The sequence below is a fragment of the Sarcophilus harrisii genome, chromosome 2 (genome assembly GCF_902635505.1).
Source record: "Sarcophilus harrisii chromosome 2, mSarHar1.11, whole genome shotgun sequence".
In the NCBI taxonomy this organism is placed as follows: Eukaryota; Metazoa; Chordata; class Mammalia; order Dasyuromorphia; family Dasyuridae; genus Sarcophilus; species Sarcophilus harrisii.
In genome coordinates this window covers 558,196,293-558,221,041 of record NC_045427.1, presented here as the reverse complement: position 1 = coordinate 558,221,041, position 24,749 = coordinate 558,196,293, and the positions used below count along the sequence as shown (strand labels likewise).

Below are 24,749 nucleotides of genomic sequence, written 5' to 3'. Positions count from 1 at the left end.
GAGCAGGGCCAGGAGATCATTATATACTTCAACAACAATACTAAATGATGATCAATTCTGATGGACTTGGCCATCTTCAGCAATGAGATGAACCAAACAAGTTCCAATGGAGCAGTAATGAACTGAACCAATTATGCCCAACAAAAGAACTCTGGGAGATGACTAAAAACCATTACATTGAATTCCCAATCCCTATATTTTTGCCCACCTGCATTTTTGATGTCCTTCACAGGCTAATTGTACAATATTTCAGAGTCCGATTCTTTTTGTACAGCAAAATAACGGTTCAGTCATGTATACTTATTGTGTATCTAATTTGTACTTTAATATATTTAACATCTACTGGTCATCCTGCCATCTGGGGGAGGGGGGAGGGGGAAGGAGGAGAAAAATTGGAACAAGAGGTTTGGCAATTGTCAATGCTATAAAATTACCCATACATATAACTTGTAAATAAAAGGCTATTTAAAAAAAAAAGTGGGCAGCAATTCAAAAAGAGTTAGGTAGAACTGACCTGGATTACAGCTTTTTTTTTTATTACAAATAATTAAAAGTTTATAGTTTTAATTTTTATGCTTCTCTGAAATATTTAATTGATAGATACTAAGTTCAGAATTGATAAAATATGTAAAAACATCAAGGAACTTAAAAAGCTAGGACTCTTCAGAAACTTACTCTGCAAGATGAAAGCAACTCTGAATTTCACACCTCCTCAGCAGTCCACTAGCAGTCAGGGACCTTCCCTCTCTTTGATAGGAGAGGATAGAGATCGGACAGTGGAGAGCTCCTCCCTAATTCTCTACCATTTGAGAGAAGTTTCAAGGCCATTCAGGAAGAACTAGCACCTTTGGTATGAGGACTTGCTGAGCTCTTTTCAAGTTTGCTCATACACTTTTTATGTCTACCTGCCAATCAACTCTTATTTGTGGCTCTAAAAAAACTGTAGAATAGACAGTGGCCACGTTCCAATAAACCAATTTGGCAAATGGGCTAAATTGGGTTGAGGATAACTGGGGGTTTCAAACCCATGAGTGAATAGCAGATATCTACTCCGAACATTTGAAGACTCCTCTCAGAAAAAATGGGTCAAATAGGAATAATTTGTTGCAACAGCCATGAAGGCGGCTGGAGCAGGCATTGTGGAACTCTTGGAGCTTGGTCAGACATCCAAGACATTAAGATCATCCACTGTATCTTGGGCCATCACCAGTCTTCCAGACTTTTGTCTTGTCATTGGACTTAACATGATTGGAAAAGAGAGTGAGGTTGACAACTTTGTACAATTTGCCTCACTTAAATCCAAGTTACTTGTCCTCTTCAAAATGAAGGACAAACAACGAGTTGAGAAGGTCACTATGGGAATTCACCTTCTCATTTCCTACATGGCTGACTTAGATTTTATGACCTCTGGGAATTCATCATTCTGCAAGGTGAAATCAACTCTGTAACTTACCTCAGATCATTTTCCCACCTAGGTCTGTAAAACTTCATTATGTCCCTGAAATAGGATACTTTCTCCTCTTTTTCTCTCCTTTCCCTCTTTTTAGCTTTTTATGCTCCACTTTAGATAAGAACTGTGAAGAGAGACTTGGGAGACAGGGGCAAAGTAAAAGTAAGGACAAGTTTGAATTGATGAATTTTGGTTCCGGACTGAGCAGGAAAGGAAAAGAAAGTTATAAAAAAAGGCAGCATAGATTTGGAGAAGAGGTAGGGATCAGATGAGAGTATGGTGAGAAAATAAAGCTGCCTCTATCTCTGCTTCCCCTCTACACCAGGGATTTCCATCTTTTTATAACTATTTCCTCAATGGAGATGAAATATTAGAGTTGTTTTGATTTTTCATTTTTTAAAATTGTATCTTATTTTTGTTGACACCTTTTTTTAATTTTTCATATTTATTTCTGAATATAATCTTCCTGTCTCTCCTCTCCAAGTTTTCCCATGCAACAAAGATTTTAATTTTTTTCATATTTTTTAAATAATCATAACTTTTTATTGATAGAACTCATGCCTGGGTAATTTTTTTTACAACATTATCTCTTGCACTCACTTCTGTTCCGACTTTTCCCCTCCCTCCCTCCACTCCCCTCCTCTAGATGGCAGGCAGTCCTATACATGTTAAATAGGTTACAGTATATCCTAGATACAATATATGTGTGCAGAACCGAACAGTTCTCTTGTTGCACAGGTATTCAGAAGGTAAAAATAACTTGGGAAGAAAACCAAAAATGCAAACAGTTTACATTCATTTCCCAGTGTTCTTTCTTTGGGTGTAGCTGCTTCTGTCCATCATTGATCAATTGAAACTGAATTAGATCTTCTTTTTGTCGAAGAAATCCACTTCCATCAGAATACATCTTCATACAGTATCATTGTTGAAGTATATAATGATCTCCTTGTTCTGCTTATTTCACTTAGCATCAGTTCATGTAAGTCTCTCCAAGCCTCTCTGTATCCCTCCTACTGGTTGTTTCTTACAGAACAATAATATTCCATAACATTCATATACCACAATTTACCCAACCATTCTCCAATTGATGGGCATCCATTCATTTTCCAGCTTCTGGCCACTACAAACAGGTTTGCCACAAACATTTTGGAACATACAAGTCCCTTTCCCTTCTTTAGTATCTCTTTGGGGTATAAGCCCAGTAGTAGCACTGCTGGATCAAAGGGTATGCACAGTTTGATAACTTTTGGGGCATAATTCCAGATTGCTCTCCAAAATGGTTGGATTCATTCAGAACTCCACCAACAATGCATCAGCACCCCAGTTTTCCCACATCCCCTCCAACATTCATCATTATTTTTTCCTGTCATCTTAGCCAATCTGACAGGTGTATAGTGGTATCTCAGAATTGTCTTAATTTGCATTTCTCTGAGCAATAGTGATTTGGAACACTCTTTCATATGAGTGAAAATAGTTTCAATTTCATCATCTGAAAATTGTCTGTTCATATCCTTTGACCATTTATCAATTGGAGAATGGTTTGATTTCTTATAAATTAGAGTCAATTCTCTATATATTTTGGAAATGAGGCCTTCATCAGAACCTTTAACTGTGAAAATGTTTTCCCAGTTTGTTGCTTCCTTTCTAATCTTGTTTGCATTAGTTTTGTTTGTACAAAGGCTTTTTAATTTGATATTATCAAAATTTTCTATTTTGTAATCAATAATGATCTCTAGTTCATCTCTGGTCACAAATTTCTTCCTCCTCCACAAGTCTGAGAGGTAAACTATCCTATGTTCCTCTAATTTATTTATAATCTCGTTCTTTATGCCTAAATCATGGACCCATTTTGATCTTATCTTGGTATATGGTGTTAAGTGTGGGTCCATGCCTAATTTCTGCCATACTAATTTCCAGTTATCCCAGCAGTTTTTGTCAAATAATGAATTCTTATCCCAAAAGTGAGGATCTTTGGGTTTGTCAAACACTAAATTGCTATAGCAAGAAAGATTTTAAAAGGAAGAGGAAAAAAAATGGCAGTTCAGCAAAATTAATGTAGATTGTATCTGATAATAAAAACCATACCCATAGTCTCCTCTCTCCAGCATTTCTCTTATTAGAAACATGAAGTTATCTTTCATGGTTTGCAGTTCTTTTAAAAACTAATTATTTACATTCTTTGACTATCTATTAGGGAATGGCTCTTCATTATACATATTTTTGTTAATTTCCGATATATCTTGGCTATATGACCCTTATAAGAGATATTTGATGGGGGTTGTCAATGACTTAGAATATATGTTGGAGATACTTTCTAGTCAGAAGAAAATTTCCCATCTCCATTGACTGAAGAAATCTAGACTTTGTTGAAATAAGACATAGACACAGACAGGCAGAGACAAAGACAGAAAGAGACAAGAGAGAATTTTGGTTTCTGTTTTACCTTTTTTTTTTAAGTTTTGCTAAGATAGCAAAGTCATTCATCACAATACTTTTTTTGTATTTGCCCTTAGGCGTTAAATGTAGCTGAGATAGAAATAATGGATAGTAGTTACTAAGAAGAGAGATTTTATTGGGGCTGAGAGGCATTTCCAGGCTATATTTGGAGCTTGGAGAAACAAAACAGAATTTTGTTGATTTATATTTTAATAGTTTCCCAAAAGCAGAGAATGGTCAAATTAATCTAGACCAATATTCAGACAGTCAGAGTCTAGCAGTTCTTTTTTGAGGACATTTATAAACAAGCTAAAATATCTTTCTAAGGAAATTATCTCGGGGCTTTTAGATTTCTTTTTGTTTTCTCTACTAAGCTGTCTGAAAGATAACCCATCCCCTAGAGTTGGGACTGAAGACATAGATTAAAAAGTAAGTTATACCGAAGGGAGAGCTGAAAAGAAGCAGAACTACCTGTACTACAATACAATACAAAGAGGCTAAAGAAGAATAACTAGTTCTCTTGCTTTCCAGCCTTTTCATGTTCTGTCCCACACAGTGCAAAAGATGCAAGACTGGTTTTCCCCAATGGACAGTTTGCTTCATTATCCCAGCAGTATTGATTTTATTATATAAAATCTTTTTTAAATTTTTTTCTCTTGTTCAGTCACATCTGATTCTTTGTAACTCTGTAAGCCACAGCACATCAGTACTGAACTTGGGTTTTTCTTGGCAAAGATACTAGAGTGGTTTGCCACTTCCTTTTCTGAGGGATTAAAGGTCTTGTCCAGGGTCACAAGGTTAGTAAGGATCTGAGGCAGGATATGAACTCAGATGTCTCCTGACTCTAAGCCCAAATTTTATCCACTAAATCATTTAGCTGCCTCACTTTATGTTAGGGCTTAAGTAAATCTCCTTTTGTTAACTGTTCAAAGACTTAGAAGTGCCTCATTTCAACTCATTTCATCCTAATGTAGACCTTAGCTAGGTTGACTCCTAACAATTAGGTTATTGATTGAATTCAGTTGTTTCTGATTCTAGTCGTTTCAATCTGTTCCACTTTATTTTTGATTAGTACCAATGATGATAGCTAAATTTCCTCTCATCGATTGCCTCCACAAACATCCCCTCTCTTCCTAATCTTGAATCTCTCCCTCCAATTGTTTTCCCTTTCTTTTAAGAGGTCTGAAAGTTAACCCATCCTCTAGAATTGGGGCTGAGGACAAAAATTAAAATGAAATGAAGTAGGAAATGGCAAACTACTCTAGTATTTTTCTCAAGAAAATTGTTAATGGGGTCACAGAGAAATGGACACATCTCAATATCAATGTCAGGAATGGTGCTAAACACAGGGAATATAAATAGAAGTAAAAAGAAAGACAGTCCCTGCCCAAGTGGGGCTTTTGGGTAGAGAATATTGCATATGTTGTCAAACATGATTGGTTGGTTGATTTTACTGAAGTGGTTTTGTTTCCTCTTTTTTATAATAGAGATTATGATATTGGCCAAATAGGATATAGTTGGAAATGATGGTGATATAAAAAAATCCACTTTTTTAAAAGAAAAAAAAGTATTTTATGACATCCTTGTGAAGAAAATAGAAAGACATAAACTTAGACAGTACAATTAGATGGATTTGGAATGGGTTGAATGATCTGCTCTGAAGTCCAGAAATGAAATATCAACCTGGAGAGAAATGGCTACTTGAGCGTGATAAGATTCTGACTCTGGCCTGTGTTGAAAAATTCATTCCTGCTTATTTGCCAGGAATGGCAAATTTCAAACCAGTGGAAATATATAATGGGAGCTTGTAATACATAGAACACCTAATATGAAGGCATTCTAATATGCTTGCATACCCTTATCACATGAAATATTTCATATTTTTTCTATCTTTTTCATTTTTTGGTTTTGCTTTATTGTATCTTAATTTCTCAAAGTCATTAGCTTCCATTATTCAATTCTAATTTTTAAGGAATTATTTTCCTCAGTGAGCTTTTATATCTCTTTTCCCAATTGGCCAATTTCGTTTTTTAAGGCATTCATATCATTGGCTTTTTATATTTCCTTCTGCACCACTTTCAATTCTTTTCCTAATTTTTCCTCTATCCCTCTTACTTGATTTCCAAAGTCTCCTTTGAGCTCTTCCATGGCCTGAGCCCAACTCTTATTTTTCTTGGAGGCTTTGGATATAGGATCTTTGACTTTGTTATCTTCTTCTGAGTGTATGTTCTGAGTGTTTCCTTGTCATCAAAGTAACTTTCAGAAGCTTTTTTTTTTTTTTTTTGCCTGCTCATTTTTCTAGCCTATTACTCAGCTTTTAACTCTTTAAATAGAACTCTTTTCCGGGGTAGAGGGTACACTGTTCCAAGCTTCTGGGGTTTTATGTAGTTGTTTTCAGAGATCTTTTTAGGGACTTGATCACAAGCATTCTTTTCTGCCCTGGAACTGTTAGGTGGCTGTAAGATCTAGTTAACGAAATCAACAGTTTGCTTTGCTGACAATGGGGCCAAAGCTGCCAGCACGGGGATTGCACACCAGACTCCCAACATATTGCTAGACCTTTTCTGCTGATCTTCCAATCCCCCTTCTAAACCCATTCTTGCTATGCTGGGTGTGGATGGAGCCAGCCTGTACTGGCACAATCTGCACCAGACTACTACAGTAATGTCACTAACCTTTTCTGCTGACCTTCAGCTGGAAAATATTCCTCTCTCTTTTTTGGGGGTGTTCTGATGCTCTAAAATTTGTTTAGTCTTTAAAAGAATTTGGAGTGGTTTAAGGAAGATGTTGGGTGAATTCCTGCCTTTACTCCACCTCGGTTTTGGACTCACTCCCCCCTTTCACATGCATAAGAATTGTTTCAGCTGGCTACACAGCCAGAACAGGAAGTAACTTTAAAATCTGCGGACTGGGAGTTTCACACTTTGTCCAGATGAAGATCACATATAGTTGACTCACAGTGCAGATGTCATGAAATGAATTGGAGGGGGGATACTTCCCAGACCCTCTCCTTTTAGGGCCTATGCCCTGGAAAGAGGGCAAGGCAGGGTTATTATTTCTGTTCAATTTTGTTTTTCCTCAATTTCTAGATACAGATAGTAAACCCCACTGATCCAGAACCAAACCATAGCAACTTTGGAGTCTAGATTCCAAGTTGCATCAGATAAACCTAACGGAGAATTCTTGAGGAACCAAGATGCCTGGAACTGGAATCCAAGATGGGTTTTGGACTTGAAACCAGGAATTGAGTTAAGTTATGAATTTAAGTTCCCTTCCCCTCTCCAGAGACTGAAGTGGTTAGAAGGGGAAATTATGCCTCCCACAGGTTGTACAATATGTCTAGAATTTATTATCCCTTTGAAGTCTTAGTCCTCTGTAAAAGATAGAAAAAAAGGAATCCATCATTGGTGCTTTTCTGTCCCACATCTTTATCATTGACTTGAAGACTTGGTATTTGTATAAGACTATATAAAGTGTACTTCACTTTATAAGGGCATTTGTAGCGGCAATTAGTGCTTCATGTATTTTCTTGAAAGTATGACTGGGATATCTACAGTCATATGAAAGAATTCTCTAAATCACTATTGATTAGAGAAATGCAAATTGAAAGAACTCTAAGGTTCTTCCTACTTATCAGATTGCCTAAGATGACAGGAAAAGATAATGAAAATTGTTGGAGGTGATGTGAGAAAACTGGGACACTAATGCATTGTTGGTGAAGTTGTGAATTGATCCATTCTGGAGAGCAATTTGGAGCTATGCCCAAAGGGCTGTAAAATTGGGCATACCCTTTGATACAGCAGTACCACCACTAGGTTCATATCCCTAAGAGATCATAAACGGGAAAGAACCCACCTTTGCAAAGATATTTGTAGTAGCTCCTGTGGTGGTAAGGAATTGGAAACTGACTGGATGCCCATCAGCTGGGGAATGGCTAAGTTATGGTATATGAATGTCATGGAATATTATTGTTCTATAAGAAATGATGAGGGCAACTAGGTGGTGCAGTGGATAGAGCACCAGACCTGAAGTCAGGAGGACCCAAGTTCAAATCTGGCCTCAGACACTTAACACTTCCTGACTGTGTGACTCAGGGCAAGTCACTTAACCCCAATTGCCTCAGCAAAAAAAAGTGGGGAAGAATGAAAGAAAAAGAGAAGGAAAAACAGACAAAAATACATTAAGAGAAATGAGGAGCAGGCTGATTTCAGAAAGTCCTAGGGACTGTGTGTGTGTGTGTGTGTGTGTGTGTGAGTGTAGGGGTTCTGGGGGTTCTGATGGTTGAGTAGAAAATTGAAGGACCTTCCACTGTCAAGGAATGAATGCCAAGCTGACCAGAGGCATCCTGGGCTGCAACTACTGAGGCTAGCATACATCTGGTAAATGCAATAGCAGAGGGATAGACACATTGCTGCAATTGGGCAAATGCAGGAAAGCAGTCTTTGGTTTCAATCCTAGGGAAGAGAGGGCGGTTGTAGTTTGCAGCCCTCACAGGGATCACAGGGAATAAGATTTTTTTTTGCAGGATAGCATGGCTAAGGGTTCTTAGAAGTGGCAAGGTTTAGAAGTAGAGAGGAGAGATCAAGATTGAACCCAGGAACACACCTCAGAAAATAACAGAAGAATCTAAGGCTTGGGGCCTTATATCTCAGAATTATATATAGTCATATCTAGTCAGAATTTGGTTACACTAATAGCTGTTGAAAACAAAACAAAAAAAAAAACAAATAAAAATGAATAAGCAAAGGAGGTATAATAATCCAATCATAGATAGCTACTATGGAGCTACAGAAGATGTACGTTCATATTCAGAGGAAGATTTTAGGGTTATAATCACATGCTACCAAGTATCCTGGGATCCCAAGGATACTTGGGTAAACCTGAGCTACAGGTTTAAATGAGTTACCATATTTTTCCTTTTTAAATTAAATTTCATTTTCCAATGAAGGGCACCTTCTCTCCCTTGAACTTCCTCTTATTTCCCATAAGAAAAACAAAATCCCTATTATAAACACAAACAAAACTGGTTGCTACACTGCCATGTCTGGGGAAAAAAAATTGTGCTTCATTGTTACACTAAGGCCATCACCTCTCTATTAGAAAGTGGGTAATGTGTGTCATCATAAGTCTTCTGGAATCATGATTATTTTGTATCAGAGTTCCCAAGCTTTTCAAAGTTATTTATACAGTATTGTTACTGTGTAAGTTGTTGTGGTTCTGCTCACTTCACTCAGCATCAACTCATACCAGTTACTTAGGACACATAACCATTCTTTTCATTTTATACAATACATAATATTCCATCACTTCATACATAACTAGTTCAGCCATTTCCCAATTTATGAGCACCCTCTCAGTTCCCAATTATTTGACACCACAAAAAAAGCTGCTGTTTGTACATATGGATCTTTTTTCTCTTTCTTTAATCTCTTTGGGACATAGACCACCTAGTAATGATAGCACTAGGCCAAACACTAATATGCACAATAGCGTTTGGAACATAGTTTCAAATTGCTTTCTAGAATACCTGGACCATTGCATAGTCTCATCAACAGTGTAATAATGAATATTATTTCCAACAATCCTTTTATCATTTATCATTTTCCTTTTTTGGTCAATTTTGCTAACCTAAAAAAGATAGGTAGAACCTTGGAGTTCTTTTAATTAGCATTTCTTTTGCTATATAATCACTATACTGATTTAAAACATTTTTTAAAAATACCGCTATTAGTTTTCAGTAATATTTCATCCTCTTAATTCATATCCTTTGACCATTTAACTGAGAAATGATTCTTCTTATAAATCACTTACCTTTGTATCTTAAAATGAGACTTCAGAGAAATGTGTCCCAAAAGATTCCTCCTCCCCACCCTTCATTTTCTCTCCTAATTTTAGCTGTCTTGATAAAAAAAAAAAAAAAAAAAAAAAAAAAAAAACTTTGAATTTTTGATTAGCAAACTCTTGCCTTAATAGCTGGGTTCTCTGAATTTATCAAATACTATATTACGTATCATTTGTTGCAGGGATCAGTCTTTCTAATTTTTACCATTAGTAAATTATTTTTAATTACTATTACTTTGTAGCATTGGATGAGATCCGATAGATGCTCTTGCTTGGCTTTTTTTCTTTACTTTTTGTTCTTCCAGATGAATTTTCTTTTTTGTAGCTCTGCAAAATATCCTATAATGGTTTGAATAGTATGATATTCAATAAGCTCAGCTACATTTCTATTATATTGGCTTGGACTATTCATGAGCAATTTATCTTAAATCATTTAAGTCTTCTTCGATAATGTTTTGTAGTCATCTTCTATGTCGGTTTCTTGACTGGTAGATTCCCAAATATTTTGTCCTTTTTTGTGATTGCTCTAAAGGGAAGTTTTCTTCTTATCTCTTCCTGCTGAATTTTGTTGGTAATATGCAGAAATGCTAATGATCTGTGTGAGTTTATTTTATATCCTGCTACTTTGCTTAAGTTTTTAATGGTTTCAACTAGTTTTTAAAAATTGAATCTCTAGGATTCACTATATCACCTGCAAAAAAGTGACAATTTTATTTGTTCTTTGACTATTTTTATTCCCTTTCTCGTTTTATTGCTATAGCTAGTACTTTTAGCACTATACTGAATAGTAATAGTGATAATGATCTTTGTTTTACTCTTTATTTTATTAGAAAGAATTCTTTCATCTCTATTAAGATATTTTATTAATTTCTGCTTTGATTTTTAAATTTCTACTTTGGTGTTTAATTGAAAGGTTAATTTGTTGGTTTTCTAGTTTATTATTTGTATGCCTAAATCTTTTTATCTACTTCCCTCTTTTATTGATAAAAAATGTTGAGATACATTTTCTCACTAAGAATTGTGTTGGCCACACCCAAGTTTTGCTATCTTGTCTTATTGTCATCAATGACCGTTATGTGCCAAGCATTGTCAATAGAGAGACAAATGCATATTTGGGTGCCTATTGGGGCTGGATTAGTTGGCCTGAGATTACATGATTTTGTTGCTGCCATGAGTTGTATTTTTTCCATTAGATTTTTGATATTATCTTCTCCCTCTCAGACAGGGCAGATCTCTGGGGACGAAACCCATTCCCTGCTCCCTGCAGTGTTCAGCAGAAGCATGCAGAAGGGAGCTGCTCACCCCCACTCCTACTTTTCCTCTTGCTACATAGGTTCTCCCCTCTACTTAGTAGACTCCAGCCCATCAACTTCCAGAGATGCTCCAGACATCAAGGGGCAGGGAGAGGCGACAGTCTTGGCCAAGATTACACTTGGATTTCCAGACTCTGACTGAAAACCAAATCATGAGTCAAGCCAGAGTCTGATTAGACTTCACCTTAATTGGGGGGGGGGGGGCCGCTAGGGAATGGGAGAGAGCTAAACACTAGAAATTCTTCTTTAAAAAAATAAACTACATAATCTTCATCACTTCAACCTATGACTGTGAAAATGAATTCTCTTAAGGTAGGAGAGCAAAAGAATAAAGTTGTAATAGGAAGAGAAAGGGCTGCTACCACATTCATTAACAGAAATTTTCTTCTCTGAGAAGTCCAAGTACCTGCCTGTCAATAAGACAAAAATAAATAAATTTACGCAGGAGTAGGGTGTAATCAACATGGGCTCAGGAGACTTTTTCAGGGGCTCTCAAGATTTAGAGCCTACAGTTTTAGAAATGCTGATACACCATCTTGTAAACTGTGAGAAACTTACGTTCCACTGCCTTCCAGGTACAGAGGCACCGACCTGCCCCTGGAGTTTAAGGACATGTCTAAAAGTACACTGGTACACTCCCATTCATCACTGAAGTCAGCCATAAATCTAACCATGTGAAAACAAGCATAAAGGGATGCTTCTTACTAAGAAGGTAGGGAAAAGCCCTCAGAGTATGTGAATTCTACTTTCTAGCTTACTTAAAATACTTCCTGGTCCATGAGCAGCAGTGTCACCCACTGAATCACAGGCCATCTGGGAAACCTACCTTTGGGTGAGGGGGGAAAGATATCTTGACCCCTCAGGCTGGTCCCCAGACCCCACTGGCTACTCCCCTTTCCCCCTGACATCCGTGGGCAGCCGAGCCTTCACTAGATTTGCCAACAGCAAAAGAGCTCTAGATTAGCTCTCCCTGTGACCTTGGGCAGGTCTCTTCCCCTGCCCTGCCTGCTAGAAACACAACAGAATTTCCAGGGCACCAAGTTCTAACTAGGACTATTTTATGAATTAGAAGTGTACAATAATTTCAACAGGGAAGAGTTCTCAGAACATAAAAATGTCTCACTAAATCAATGTTTGAAATATAACAATCAAGTCAATACTTGGGTTTCTGGTATGAACGACATTACTGGTTACAATTAACTCTAAAGTTTTTTGTTTTTTCCCATTAGCCTCAAAAAAAATGGGGGTGTGAATCATTAACTTAGAATACCTTATTTTATTGAGGAGATAAGAATCATTTGCAATTAACACATTAAGTACAGTCCAGATAGACCATTAACTATGGAAAAAAAAAACTCAGAAAACAGTGACAGTAAGACAGAAAGGGCAGTTTAGCTCATTAGAGTAGTTTTCAAACATACTTTAGCAAATGCTAGATGTATATACATAATTAGGGTGCTAATTACAAATAATTATTATCTACTCAAAGGCAAAGATCAAGTATTGGATTATCACAGACAACTCTGGGGCAACAAAAATAATATTCTGATGAACTGCTCCCTATTTCCACCAACATCAATTGAACCAACTACAGAATGAACTTCAATGATAACTACCTCCCACACCACAACTAGCACATACTTAAAGTCACTTCACTGCAAAGATCTAAATTCTACTGAAGACAATTATGAAATCTACTAAAAATGTTTTCTTTCCCATTCCCACCCCCCCAAAAACCTACACAATTTTACTTTCTTAAAACAATGATTCCAAAAGTCTTATGCCTTCTCTTTAGCAAACAGTTATATAATTTCTTCTCTGAATGAAATTAAGGTGATTTTTTAAAGATTTGACTATAATTAGAAGGCTATGCAACTCTAAGACTAAGGTGAATAGTCTTGGGATACCAAAAATCACTGGACCACACTGAACATTTGATCAAAGTGATATTAAGAGGACACCGCATGACATCAAGATTATCATCAAGACATACTGGTGCCTCCAACCTACATGCTGATTCTCTCCAACAATGCTCTAACAACATTCCAGGATGAAGAAAAGTGGTCCTTGAAATTCATCAAACCACAAGCAAACCATCAACCAAACTATGTTCAAAGGAGTACATCTGCAGGACTCTGGATCAAGGAGTTTGGCTGAACGTTTGAAGAAATGGGAGGTAGAATAGTACAGTGGATTTGGAGTAAGAGGACCTATGTCCAGTTACTGGCTCTACATTTATGATCCAGGTGACCTTTGGCTCTGTGAGCCTCCATCCCCTCTCCTATAAGAGGAGAGGCAGAGGGTTGGACCAGACTTCTGAGGTCACTCCCAGCTCTAAATGGAAGATGAAATGGAGATGGTTAAAATGATTAATGAAATAAGCATACCCAGGAGTGTCACTGTCAGCTGCCCATTTGTTGGCTTTCCAAGAAGCTCGCATGGGATTACCAACACAAAGAACTGACAGGTAGCTTCTTATTTGAGATGGGTATTATTTCAAAAGTCCCAAGTTTTCAAAACTCTATGATTTTGGTGGTACAGTTGCAGATCACTAATGCTTCTTGGATTATTGTTGATGGTTTTACAAAGAGGTTTTTGGGAAAAACTCACCACCCTGTAGTCAACTTGGAGGTGAGCTTCTCCTGAAATAGGTTGTCCCTAAAACTGATAGTCGAAAACATTAAGGTTCTCAAATATGTGTTTTACCAAAGCCTATGGGGTTAAAATGTTACATATGGGAGTGCATCTCTGGCAAGTTATAATGTTAGTTAATAGGAAAATACTGACTCAATATAAAATTACAAATTTTTGCTTCACATACAACCTTTCAGGGACTTCACAAGTGAGGTCGAGCTGTATTTGGTTTTCAGAGGATTGAGGGAACAACTACCAAGAAACATTACTTCCAGAAGAATGCTTCCTTTAGCTTACTTTCCTGCCCCACCACCCACCCAATTTCCCAAAGGATCCTCATTTTAAAAAAATCTGTCCATAGCCAAGTGGCTAAAGCAGGAGGAGATAGTCACCAGCTCCAGCTACCCAGTCCCACAAACAGAACTGGGCACTCGGCCCTGGGCTCCAGAGTCAAGATCTTTGAACTCAATCACTTTCAAATTTAACAGAGTTGACTTCGGTGGAGATGGCCCCACCCCGGTAGCTGCCCCTCTTCTTCTTGGTCTTCTCATGTCGAAAGGACTTGCCTTTGGTGAACTTCAGGACCTCATTGGCTTTCTCTCCCCAATCTCCAGCTGCACCTCGCTAAGGAAAGGAAAGAAGTCATCACCAACAGAAGGGCTAGAAAAGGGTAATTACTACTCTCTGCTAGGACAGTACCACCACTCCTTCCTTACCTTGGCATCAAAGGAGTTGTCAGCCACCCGAGAGTCGACCTCAACTTCCTCTGACTTAACTCTCCGGAAAGGGGAGGATGCCCTTTTTTTCTCTCCCTGAAAAAGAGAATTGGAGTATAGGGAAAAGAGACCAAGAAGGTATCCTGAATTGGTCCAGAAATATTCTAGATCCCCAGGAGATAGGATCCTCTAGCACCCATTGGTCACTTACCTTCTTTGTTTTGGGAACCGTGTTTGGGGTCTGAGGCTTTTGTTTCTTCACCTTAGGAGGAGTGTCCTCTTGGTTAGGGTTAGCATCCTTTTTCCTTTTCTTCCCAGAGCCTTCTGGGTACACAAATTAGAAATATTCATCAAGAAAAAGCCTTGAGAGTTCAATTCTATTCCAACTTCCCTAGCGCTGTCCTAGACACTGAGGTACTGAGGATATATAGATGGCCCCTCTTTCGTTATTTCTCCCCCCCCCCCTTTTTGAGTTATTTCTCTCCCCCCCCCTTTTTTTGAGGCAATCAGGGTTAAGTGCTTTGCTCAGAGTGTTAGTGTGTGAGGCCAGATTTGAGCACAGGTCCCCCTGACTCCAGGACAGGTGCTCTATCCCCCCTACACCACCTAGCTGCCCCCAGATGGCCCCTCTCAGGACCTCCCCACATCCTGACAAAGACCTGGCTTGGCTGCTTCCTCCTCTTCCTCCTTGCGTGCACAATTCTTCCCATTCTGAGGTACTGGAGGGCAAGACCCATTGGCCACCAAGCCTGGGCTCTTTTTAAGTTTTGGTTTTTCTTCCTCTTCACTGGAGCTGTCAGAAGATGAACTACTCTCGGCCTTCGATTTTTTGGCCAAGGCAGGTTTAGGAACAGCAGCAGTGGCCCCCTTGGACTTAGTCACATTGCTCGATGGTTCCTCCTCTTCACTGCTAGAGCTGTCTGAGTCTGAACTGCTGTCCTGGGTGGCTGCTTTGGGTGCTGGAGATGGAGCTGCCTTGGCCCCCACCTTGGCTTTGGAGCCAGCTGCTGTAGTCTTTGTCCCTGTCTGCTTCTCTTCCTCACTAGAACTGCTTTCCTCTTCACTAGAACTGCTATCTGCTTTCCTGGGCAAAGGCTTCTGATTGGTGGCCGGTTTTGTGCCCGGTTTTGTGCCCACGGCTGGTCTAGCTGATGCTTCATCCTCAGAGCTGTCAGAGTCTGCACAGAAAGGGAGTAGTGAGCAGACATCCCCAGGTCATAACCACACAGCAGATTTTCCCTTTTCCCACTGCTCCTAACTCCCCAATTTCCCCCTCCATACCTGAGCTGTCCGAAGAGCTTTCAGCAGCTTTTGTAGTCACAGCTGGCTTGGGAGTCACCTTAACAGCAACAGCAGGTTTAGGGGCTGCTTTCTGGGAAGGTTTCTTCTCTTCCTCCTCTGAGCTAGAATCTGTAGGGAATCTGTAGATTAGAATGGGCCCACAATTCCTGCCAAGGAAACAACTCTTGCCCCTCTGCTCTATTTTGGCTCTGATCTGATCTCCCTTCCCACCAAACTTCTTCAATAAGGGAAGACAGACAAAGATAAAATGAACAAACAGACACAAACAGAACACCTGAGTCACTGTCTGAACTGGATTCCTTTGTAGTCTTGTTTGTCGCAGTCTTGACTGCTGCAGCCTTGGCTGATGCAGGCTTAGGTGTGACAGCTTTGACCCCTCCTGCTTTAGCTGAAAAGAATAAAGGTATCTTATTTCCTGGTCCGTTCCTGGCTTCTCACCCACTACCTTTTGTCCCTCAATCAAAAATTGAGCCCCTGTCCAAACCTATGTACACACCTGTGGCTGTTTCCTCCTCACTGCTATCCTCGCTGCTATCAGAAGAGTCACTGCTTTCCTCCTTCTTCTTGGGAAGTTGGTCCCCTGCCACTTTCTTCTTGGGGGGCTGGTCCCCTGCCACCTTCTTCTTGGGGGGCTGGTCCCCTGCCACCTTCTTCTTGGGGGGCTGGTCCCCTGCCACCTTCTTCTTGGGAGTTTGGTCCTCTCCCACCTTCTTCTTGGAAGGTTGGTCCACTCCCACCTTCTTTGACTGGGTGCAAGGGGGTGGGGGGACGGAACTGTATGGACCTGCTTAGAGGGACACAAGGAATTAAGAGAAAGAGATCACTAGCTAAAGTGCCATTGTCTCATTCTCTTGCTAGCCAATGATTTTTCTTCTCTTTTAAAAATTTCCTGAAGTTTTTCTTAAAGTAATAAATATCATCTATTTAAAACCATCAGCAAGCATTATACGTAATGGGGATAAGCTAGAAGCATTCCTAATAAGATCACATGAAACAAAGTTGCCCATTATTATTAACTCTGCTATTCAATGTTGTGCTAGAAATGTTAGTTTTAGCAATGAGAAAAAGGAATCGAAGGAATAGGTAGTAATGAGGAAACAAAACTATCAATCTTTGCAGATGACATGATGGTATATATTTAGAGAATCCAAAGAATCAAGTAAAACACTAACAAGAAAAAATTAACAACTTTAGTAAAGTTGAAGGATATAAAATAAACCCACATGAATCATCAGCATTTCTATGTTATCAAGAAAGCCCAGCAGCAAAAGATAGAAAGAGAAATTCCATTTAAAATAACTGCAGACAATAAAAATTATTTGGGAGTCTATTTGGCAAAGTCAAAACTATATGAATACAATTACAAATACAAAACAAATAAAGTTAGATCTAAACAACTAGAAGAATATTAAGTGCCCATAAGTAGGCTGAACTAATAATAATCTACTTATTCAGTGCCATGCCAATTAAACTGCCAAAAAATTACTTTATAGAGCTTAAAAAAAAAAGAAACCAAAATTCATGTGAAAGAATAAAATGTCAAGAAGATCAAAGGAATTAATGAAACGAAAAATGCAAAGGAAGATGGCCTAACTATTCCCATACTGAAAACTATATTATAAAGCAATGGTCATCAAAACCATTTGGTACTGGCTAAAAAATAGTAGTGAATAAATTAGAGGCACAAAATACAATCGTCAACGACTACAATAAACTAATGTTTGATAAGCAAAGACTCTAGGTTCTATTATAAGAACTCACTATTTGACAAAAATTGCTGGAAAATTGGAAAACAGTATGACAGAAACTGGGCACTGACCATTATCTACCAAGATAAAGTCAAAATGAGTATGATTTAGACATAAAGGGTATTACTATAAACAAATTAGGAGAGCAAGGGATAGTCTACCTGTCAGATCTGGGAAGAAGGAAGGAATTTATGGCCGAAGAAGAACTAGAGAACATTATGGAACACAAAATAGATCATTTTGATTACATCAAACTGAAAAGTTTTTGCACAAACAAAACCAAATGCAGCCATGATTAGAAGGGAAGCTGAAAGCTGGGGGGGAAAAATTTTATAGCAAGTGTTCCAGATAAAAGCCTAATTTCTAAAATATACAGAGAACTGACTCAAAATTTATAATACAAATCATTCTCCAATTGATAGTCAAAGGATATAGGCAATTTTCAGAAGAAATTAAAACCATTATCTATCATATAAAAAAATACTCTAAATCACTATTGATTAAGGAAATACAAATTTAGATATTTAGATGAACTTACGTTGAGTGAAGTGAGCAGAAACAACAACAAAAAAAAATTATCCACAGTAACAATAAGATTATGAGATGATCAACTGTGATGAACTTAGCTCTTCTCAACAATAATGAGATGATTCAAGGCAATTCTAATATACTTGAAATAGAAAATGTCCAGAGAATTATCCACACCAAATATGGATCAAAGCACAGTATTTCCACCTTTTTTGTTTGTTTTTTCTTTCTTTTTTCCTCTTTTGGTCTGATTTTTCTTGTATAACATGACAAATATGGAAATATGTTTAAAAGAATTGCCCATATTTAATCTATATCAGATTACTTGCTATCTTGAGGAGGGAGAAAAATTTGGAACACAAAATCTCACAAAAATGAATATTGAAAACTATCTTTACATGTATTTGGAAAAATTAAGTATTAAACCTGATTAATTAATTGGATTTTTTTTTTAAAAACCCTACTGTAATTTCACCTCCTCCAGACTAAGCATAAGTATAGTAGTAGCACTAGGACATTAAGATTCTGGGCTCAACTATACGTGTAAGGAAAATTTTGTCCTTGAATCCTAAAATCTTTTCTCATTTCTCTCTACTCACAGTAAAACTGGAGCAGCTCAATGACAGTGGATAAAGCACCAGCCCTCAAGTCAGGAGGACCCAAATTCAAATCTAGCCTCAGATACTTAACACTTCCTTGTTGTGTGACCCTGAGCAAGTCACTAACCCTAATTGCCTCAGCAAAAAAAAAAAAAAAAAGAAAGAAAGAAAGAAAGAAAAAGTAAAACTTAAAACTGTACTGAGAAAGATCCACTTCACCTATTTGTTCTGGAAAAGGTGTTCAATAAGGTAACCTCAGATTCAAAGATCTATAAATACATATATACACACACATACATACACACACACACACACACACACACACATATATATATATTTTTTTCAGTTTTCATCCCTCATCTTCTGATACACTGTGAATATCCTGAAAAGCTTGGTTCTGAATCCTAATCTATAGTCTTAATTTTCCTCACTGTAAATCCTAGAACAATAACCACCTAAATCATCACTGGCATCTCAATTTCAACACACAGAAAACAGAAATCATAATCTTTCCAATCCTTTCTTTCCCCTAAAAGTCCCAATTTTTGTTTAGAACACTATAGCCCCAGTAATATAGGAATTATCTTTTCTTTCATTCAATCACTTGTCAAGTAAATTAATTCTATCCTCATTACATCTCTCTTCTACCACAACCATCATGGTAGTTCAGTGTATCTCAACTCCTCTCACACTTGGATTATAGGTCTCCATTTATTTCCAAAGGTTGAATCACCATGTCTATGTTGATTCCCAGGGCTCTATATCCAGACTTACTTTTTTTCTTAGCTCACCAACTGAGTTTTGATCCAGGTCTTATTCTGTATGTCACATACACTTCCAACTTAATATGTATAAAATAGAACCCATTTTCTTTCCCTCAAAAAAGTTCTAACTTCATCCCAATTCTTCCACAGAAACCACCATCTAAGTCACACAGGCTTACAAACTTGGCCTCATGGACTCCCAACTGCCACTTTTTCCACAGATCCCCTCAGTCAGCAAATGTTTTCATGTCTCCTTTTTCAACATCACTCACATACCTAACTTTTCTGGACACTCATACAAACACCATCTTCATCTGCTCACTCCTCACTCTGCCACTGCAAGAACCTTTTAATTGGTTTTCCTACCTCACGTGTCTCCCTACTCCAATCCATCCCCCATTTAGTTATATTAAGTGATTTTTCCTATGGGAAGGAGTACCCGTATCACTGCTTCCCTTACTCAGTAAAATTTGGTGACTCCCTATTATCTTCAGGATCAAATGTAAATTCCTTCCTAACATTTAGAGTTTTTTATGGCCTCATGCTTTCTTTCAAGTTCTTTTTCCACTTTCCTCCCCTCTACAAATTCTGTAATCCAACTGCTCTGGCTTCTTGCTGCTCTATGCCTCCGTACCATCTGTCCACTGTGCTTCAAATGCCATGTTCCCTTATCTCCACTTCTCTATTGTTTTACTGGTGTCCTTCAAGACTCAATTCATCCTATTTTATGCGGGAAGCCTTTTCTAGTTCTCTCATTGCTAAAGTTTTGCCCTCTGAGGTTATCATTCATCTACTCTGCATTTATCTTCCATACACTTGTCTCTCTTATTACAGTAGTAAATATCTGAGACTGGGGCTTTTCTTTGTATCCATAATGCTTTAATGACGTATTTAATAAATGGTACTTTCCTATCAAATTTTTTGTAAAGTAGGCAGGTTCAAATATTAACATCATCATGCTACAGATAAGAAAATAGGTTCAGACTGTCATGATATAAATTTCTTCTAGCTGCAGATTTATAGTGATCCTATCTATAGTTGAGGGTCCTGGTAATTTAATGTTTCCATGCAACTTTTAAAAAATAATAACTAATTCCAAAACCAAAGCACATATCTTAGCATGTGCTATTCTAACATTCAAGTATTACATTTCACCAGCCAGACCAGGAGTGAACTGACCATTTTTTCTTCTTTAGGGAGGAAAACAGTCCAAAGTCAGTCCAAAGGAACTGCACCCAAGGACAGGGAAAAGGCTTATTCAAGACTGGCAGATGGGAAATGTGACTTTATGCCTCTGTAGCAAAGTCCCAAAACAGTCTCTACTAGTTAACCAGAAAAAGATAAAGTGTATCCATCTTCAGGTTGAGACAGAGATAGGACTCAGAAGTTCTGACCCTGACCCTGCTCTGGGGGTGGGGTGGGCAGGGTGGGTATAAGAACTGCCAGAGGTGCACCAACAGAACAAGAGAGACCAGGAAACCAGCCTCCTCCTTAATTTCACTCACCCTGCTGGGCCTTGATGGGTTTTTTCTTCTGTTTCTGTTCCTCTTCTTCCTCACTGGAGGAATCATCACTGCTAGAACTCTGTGAGGCGGCTTTCACAGGGGTTTTGGACGGAGTTGCCTTCTTCAAGACAGCCTTAGTGATAACATACCAATCAATATCAATGCTTAAAATGGGGATTTCCCCTCCCCCCCAGCCAAGGTAAAGAATTTTCAACCTTTTTGGGTGGAGCCTCAGCCGTCTCTTCATCTGAGTCGCTGCTGCTGCTACTGCTGCTAGTACTGCTGCTGCTGCTGCTGCTTTTACCAGCTTTGCCATTGGCTAATTTTGAGGCAACTTGGGGAGTCGTGCCTGAAGAGAAAATGGTTCACCTATTAAATGCCTACTATGTACAAGATCCCATTCTAGATATTAAACAAACATTTCCCCAGCAAAGATTGTTTTCTTAGTGTAATTCTGTTCCAACCCCCAAACAGAAAGAACAGAAATGTCACTATCCCTACAGTTTTGTGTGCTAAGTGTTTTAAGAATCATTCAAATACATACTTTAACATACTTAACATGTATTGGTCAACCTGCCATTGTGTGCCAGGATGGAGGGAAGGAGGGGGAAAATTGGAACAAAAGGTTTGGCAATTGTCAATGCTATAAAATTACCCATACATATGACTCGTAAATAAAAGGCTATAATTAAAAAAATAAAATTATTCAAATACATATGTAATCATTCTAATTAAAGATTGGTCAAAGTTTTTGGTATGCACTCCTGCCATCCTTCATTTCAGGTGTAAGAGAAATAATACAAGAATTTTTCTATTCAATAATTACATACTACCTTCAAATGAACCCCTGGTGACAGCCAAGTGACTGCCTATCTTAGAAGAAAGGTGAGCATATATGTTATGTTTGTGGGAGAGACAATTCTAAAACCCCAGATCACAAAATGACCAAGTTCCTTTCCTAAAGAAAAACTCACTTGAAGAAAAGTACCTGGCTTAGCTGTGGTCTTAACTGGAGTCTTAGCTGTGGCTTTGACAGGGGTCTTGACTGGGGTCTTGACTGGAGTCTTAAGTTTCTGTTTCTTGGTGGCTTCATCTTCTGAGCTGGAGTCGGAGTCAGAATCAGAGTCGGAGTCAGAGTCAGAGCTGGAGCTTTCAGCTTTCTTAGGCTGAGCTGTCTTGAGGGCAGGTTTGGCGGCCTTGGCTGGGGGCTTGGCTTCCTTCTGTCAGGAGAAACAAGTATTCAGCAAAGCACATCAGGGTATCCAGACAAGGACATCTCTAACAGAGCAATATGAATCCTGTTCCCACCCTGACGACACCCAGAATAAGTTCAGTAAAGTTCAACAAGTTTAGGAAGCTTTCTTTTCTAATGGCATCTTTGTACCAAGTCTTACAGTAGAGAAAGATTCCTGTCCTCAACTCCTCTGGTGAAACCCACAGAATCTAACCTGGGCAGACTTCTTCTGGTTTTTGCTTTCTTCTTCTTCCTCACTGGAGTCCTCACTGCTACTACTACTCTCTGCTGCTTTGACAGGAATGGATGTCTTCCCAGACTGAGATGTACCAGGTGGCTTGTTGGCTGAGAAGAACATGAATTGGCGAGGAATTAGTCTTCTGGACAAGCTGAGTATTCCCAAGTGAGAGAGAAGAACCTTCATATACTTTAGCCAGAAACCACTATTTAGGAAGAACACTCCTCCCTTCTAAAATCATCCCTCACCTAGTTTCTTGGTTGGAGATTGTTTGGCCTCTCCTTTATGACTGCTGTCACCAGAAACAGTGGATTTCTTAGCCTTTTTTGCCACTGGTCCGTTAGCCTCCAATTTCCGCTTTTGAGTTTTGGAAGACCTACTGAATGGAAAAAAAAAATAAAATGAACTTTGAGAAGGACTGGCCTATGACCCACGATGGAAGAAATAATTAAAGGGGGCAAGAGGAACTTACTTGAGCCAGAAACTATAGATATCCAAAAGGGAAGTGGCGTTGGGGTCCTGTTGGGCCTGAAAAGGCAGAAAGAGATAGAGTTGAATCCCTAAAATGTTAGATTTTTTGCAATCATACTCACAAAATTATATTTGACTAAACTAGTCTACTGTTACAATTAGAATTTTGTGATCCCAATGTTTTGGATAGTTTTCCATAACATCTGCAAGTCTGATAAGATACTACTGTTTTCATTTAGATAAATTCAAATCACAAAACTCTTATTAAGCATCTACCATAGTAAAGCTGCTAGGAAAACAACACCAAAGAGGACACAGACTGCTTTGTAAATAAGGAACTTACGCATTTTGACACAAGGAATAATGTGAGAGGAAAGAGAGAAAGGTGCTGGAAAAATTATAACAACTTTTATATTTCGTGCTTGAATTAACTGACTCTAAGGAAGAAATGGGGAAAGGGGGAACCATAAGGAAGGTTTGCTTCATTGCAGAGTGGCACCTGACTTAAACCTTGAAGAGAAAGTCTGATTAAAAGTCAGAGGAACGGGAAACAGTAGGAGAAGGGGGGTGGGGAGGGGATGGAGTCCAATTTAGCTGGATCTTAGAATAACAACTCCCAATCATATTGTACTCTAAAGATAACAAAGTACTTTTCCTACAACCTTATGAGGTGGTAAGTAGAAGTACTGTTTTTTGTAATAGAAGAAACTAAAGTTTAGAAAAGCTGGGTGACTCCTATGTTGATTCAACTCAAAAATCAGCATTCTTTCTCCCATTCTAAATTTTGGGCTTGCAAATCAAAAGCAACTAATAACATTTCGTGAAAACTTTAAGCCTGCTCCACTGAAACAAAAACAAACAAACAAACAAACAAAAAGCATTCTTCTTGTTGCAGAAGCGGTGGAGGGCAGAGAATGCATCCATGGGTCTTTGGTAGAGTCCTATGCTTTAAGTGCTTTGAAAAGATGACGCAAATACTAAGTGGAAGGAAGACTCCTGGCACGAAGGCCCACAAAAATCAGCCAACGTATTTATTACACCCTACGTGCCAAACAAGACAGATGCCGAGGACCCAAAGACGAAAGTGCAACAGCCTCCGACTTCCAAGAGACGGACGTGCTAAGTGGTAAGAGCCGTAACTGGCTGCAGGGGACCTGGAGAGGGGGCAGGTGCAAAAGGTGTAACTGATAAAACCGTAAGCACAATTCTGGCAGGAACGGCCCCGTTAGGTTTCCCTCTCAGATCTAGCTAGTTTTAACCAGCGCTTCTCGGGTGTGGCCCAATTAACTTCAAATCTAGCCAACGGCTATCAGGTGGCTCCCCTCTCCCCACCGCGTCCACAGAATCAGGACACCCGTTTACCAGTCCGACAGCCCTGCCTCCGTTTACCAGGCGGGGTCTCCGTAACCACGAGACCGGGAAAAGACCGCCCCGTTCCAAAGTGAGGGCCCCCAAGCCCCCTTGCGGAAGCAGCCCACTTTCCCCGGGCCCACCCGGGACCCCTTCTCCTAGGCCCAGGAGCAAACACGTGCTTTCCTCTCTCTTGGTCGCCAGGGCATAAATCGGTCCCGTTGCTCGCGCACGTGGGCACTCACAGTTCCCGTAGCCTTAGCGAACTTGCTCGCCGCCTCCGGAAACTGGTTGTCGCGCAGGAAACCGAGCACGAGAGGGAACAAGTCGCTAGGAACCACGCGTAAGCCCTCTTGCTCCGCCATCCTCTAGGTCCGGAAGCGTCACTAGCGCGACTGAGGGATGCGCGTCGCGCGGAATGAGCTCATTCCGGAACGGTGAAGCTGAAGGGAACCGGGTGTTGCGTCACGGCCCCGGCGCCGGAAGAGGCGGGGACTCCGGCCCTCCCGCCCCCTCCGAGAAGCCCTCCTTTACCTTTTCCTCGTCAGCCGCCGTTCCCAACCAGATATCACGGCTATGAGAAAAGCCACTCAGCGTACGCCGCTGGTCTGGTCTCGTTG

At 39.2% G+C, this 24,749-nt stretch overlaps 1 protein-coding gene across 4 annotated transcripts; it reads right to left on the bottom strand.

Annotated features, from left to right (window-relative positions):
• Positions 1–12,081: 12,081 nt before the first annotated feature.
• NOLC1 (nucleolar and coiled-body phosphoprotein 1) lies at positions 12,082–24,571 on the bottom strand. 4 transcript variants are annotated; one of them, XM_031955745.1, is made up of 15 exons: positions 24,375–24,524; positions 22,781–22,836; positions 22,557–22,687; positions 22,285–22,415; positions 21,825–22,056; positions 21,052–21,185; positions 20,837–20,969; positions 16,370–16,476; positions 16,189–16,339; positions 15,967–16,080; positions 15,672–15,800; positions 15,050–15,568; positions 14,602–14,714; positions 14,391–14,486; positions 12,082–14,298 (listed from the first exon to the last, which is right to left on the bottom strand). In XM_031955745.1, the coding sequence occupies exons 1-15, from the start codon at positions 24,492–24,494 to the stop codon at positions 14,140–14,142; spliced, it is 2,325 nt and encodes a 774-aa protein (XP_031811605.1). In that variant the 5' UTR covers positions 24,495–24,524; the 3' UTR covers positions 12,082–14,139. The 4 variants fall into 4 exon arrangements, with proteins under 4 accessions (XP_031811605.1, XP_003755490.2, XP_023352113.2 ...); XM_003755442.4 differs by having other exon boundaries at positions 16,189–16,476; positions 24,375–24,571; XM_023496345.2 differs by having other exon boundaries at positions 14,602–14,711; positions 16,189–16,476.
• Positions 24,572–24,749: the final 178 nt, after the last annotated feature.